This window comes from Verticillium alfalfae, genomic scaffold (assembly GCF_000150825.1).
Source record: "Verticillium alfalfae VaMs.102 supercont1.9 genomic scaffold, whole genome shotgun sequence".
NCBI classification, from domain to species: Eukaryota; Fungi; Ascomycota; class Sordariomycetes; order Glomerellales; family Plectosphaerellaceae; genus Verticillium; species Verticillium alfalfae.
In genome coordinates this window covers 1078196-1080104 of record NW_003315030.1, presented here as the reverse complement: position 1 = coordinate 1080104, position 1909 = coordinate 1078196, and the positions used below count along the sequence as shown (strand labels likewise).

At 60.9% G+C, this 1909-nt stretch overlaps 2 protein-coding genes across 2 annotated transcripts; both read left to right on the top strand.

Moving 5' to 3' along the window:
• Positions 1 to 677: 677 nt before the first annotated feature.
• Positions 678 to 791, top strand: VDBG_07278 (fungal cellulose binding domain-containing protein; the record flags this gene model as incomplete). Its single annotated transcript, XM_003002661.1, has 1 exon — positions 678 to 791. The coding sequence occupies one exon, from the start codon at positions 678 to 680 to the stop codon at positions 789 to 791; it is 114 nt and encodes a 37-aa protein (XP_003002707.1).
• A 359-nt stretch (positions 792 to 1150) lies between these two features.
• Positions 1151 to 1816, top strand: VDBG_07277 (conserved hypothetical protein; the record flags this gene model as incomplete). The annotated part of the gene is made up of 1 exon (XM_003002660.1): positions 1151 to 1816. The coding sequence occupies one exon, from the start codon at positions 1151 to 1153 to the stop codon at positions 1814 to 1816; it is 666 nt and encodes a 221-aa protein (XP_003002706.1).
• Positions 1817 to 1909: the final 93 nt, after the last annotated feature.

Here is a 1909-nt window from a genome sequence, read left to right as displayed (position 1 = left end):
CGAACTATGTTTCGCTTATCATGACATCTCGTCATCCACTCAAGTTGATACGTGGGAGTCGATGCTGACAGGGACTTACGGGCGAGTGTCACGGCGAAACGTCAATTCGTGGTTGGCCCGGATCATGGCAAGAGGCAGGACACTCAGATACGAAAAAGCTGAACCCCCCGCCATCCCCCTTGCCCCCCCTGAGATCCCTCGAGGATCACCCCCTTGGCAGGTTTCAGGACATGCGCCCGACAACCTGGTCCATCCTTTGAACCTCTCCACTTCGATCACTGCACCCCTTATCCACAACACGGAGATGAAGGTGGCTTCGGCGCATGGGACGATAGCGTGCCTTACCTTGAGTACCATGTACCTGTTGGATGCTGTGAATGGTGTTCGTATAAGACTCCGGCGAGTATCGCCAGGACACGAGAGTTCTGCTCTTTTCGTTGTCCATCACCAAAAACATCCAGTGTCTTTCACTTTAGCTACAGCTGTTGCTGGCATCCTTCTTTTTTTGTTTTGACATTCTTTTTCAAACAACTTTCGTTCTTCATCACGATACCTGGTAGATCCAGTCCATTCTTTTCAACAACTCGAAACTTCCCACAAGTTCTTGACCCCATTTTACCCAGATACCAAGCAACACAGCAAGTCTCTACGACAAAATCACCAACAGAATCGCAAAAATGGTCTCCAAGCTCTCTGCCCTTCTTGCCATTGCGGCTACTCTGCCCACGGCTTTCGCTCACTACAACTTCGAGTCCCTCATCGTCAACGGCGCGCCTAGCGGAGGCTTATGAGTTTGTCCGCCGCACCACCAACTCCAACTCGCCCATCGAGGATGTCACTTCCCCCAACATGATCTGCAACCAGGGCGGCATCGACGCCGCGATCATGGCCGCCACCAACACCAAGACGGTTCAGGCCGGTGACCAGCTCGGCTTCAAGGTCAACTCGGAGCTCGGCCACCCCGGTCCCCAGGCCGTCTACCTCAGCAAGGCCCCAGGCGCCGCCCAGGAGTACAAGGGCGACGGCGACTGGTTCAAGATCTACGAGCTCACCTACTCGGAGATCAACGAGCAGGGCATCCAGTGGGCCACCTTCCTGAACAACCAGGGCGTCCACAACTTCACCTTCACCCTGCCCAAGGAGCTCCCTGATGGCGAGTATCTCGTCCGCGCCGAGCACACGGCTCTCCACGCCGCCGGCGCCATCGGTGGCGCCCAGTTCTACATGGGCTGCGCCCAGATCAAGGTCGAGGGTGGCGGCAACGGCACCCCCTCCCCCACCGTCAAGTTCCCCGGCGCCTACGACGGCACCGAGCCCGGCATCCACATCGGCATCTACTACCCCGCCCCCACGGAGTACAAGATGTTCGGCCCTGCCACCTGGCCCAACGCCTGCTCCGACCACACTGCCAACCTCGACGGCCAGGAGTCCGACGGTGACTGCACTGGCGACGATGGCGCCGCTGCTCCTGCTCCTGCTCCCGTCCCCGTTCCTTCTCCTGCTCCTCCTGCTGGCGGCAACGCCACCGTGCCCGTGCCTCCTCCCGCCGCCGGTGGCGACGACGAGCCCACGGCGCCCGAGGAGACCGTTCTCCCTGCCCCCGTCGAGACCGAGTACCCCCTCCGAGCCCGAGTACCCCGTCCCCGCGCCCACGGAGCCCGTCTCTCCCCCTTCGGCCACGGAGCCCGTCACCGCCCCGCCCGCCGATGGCGAGGAGGACACCGGCTGCCCTGCCACCCGCCGCCGCCGCGCCCTGCGCAAGGCTCGCAAGGCCCGTCTCGCGCGCCGCCAGGCTCGCTTTGCGTACACTGTCTAAGTTGCGTAGAGACGGTGGTGCTTGTGTCTGATGCCCCGCAAAGGCGTGTTTGCATAGGGCAGGCGAAGAAAGCGCACAACTTCTTTGGTGGGA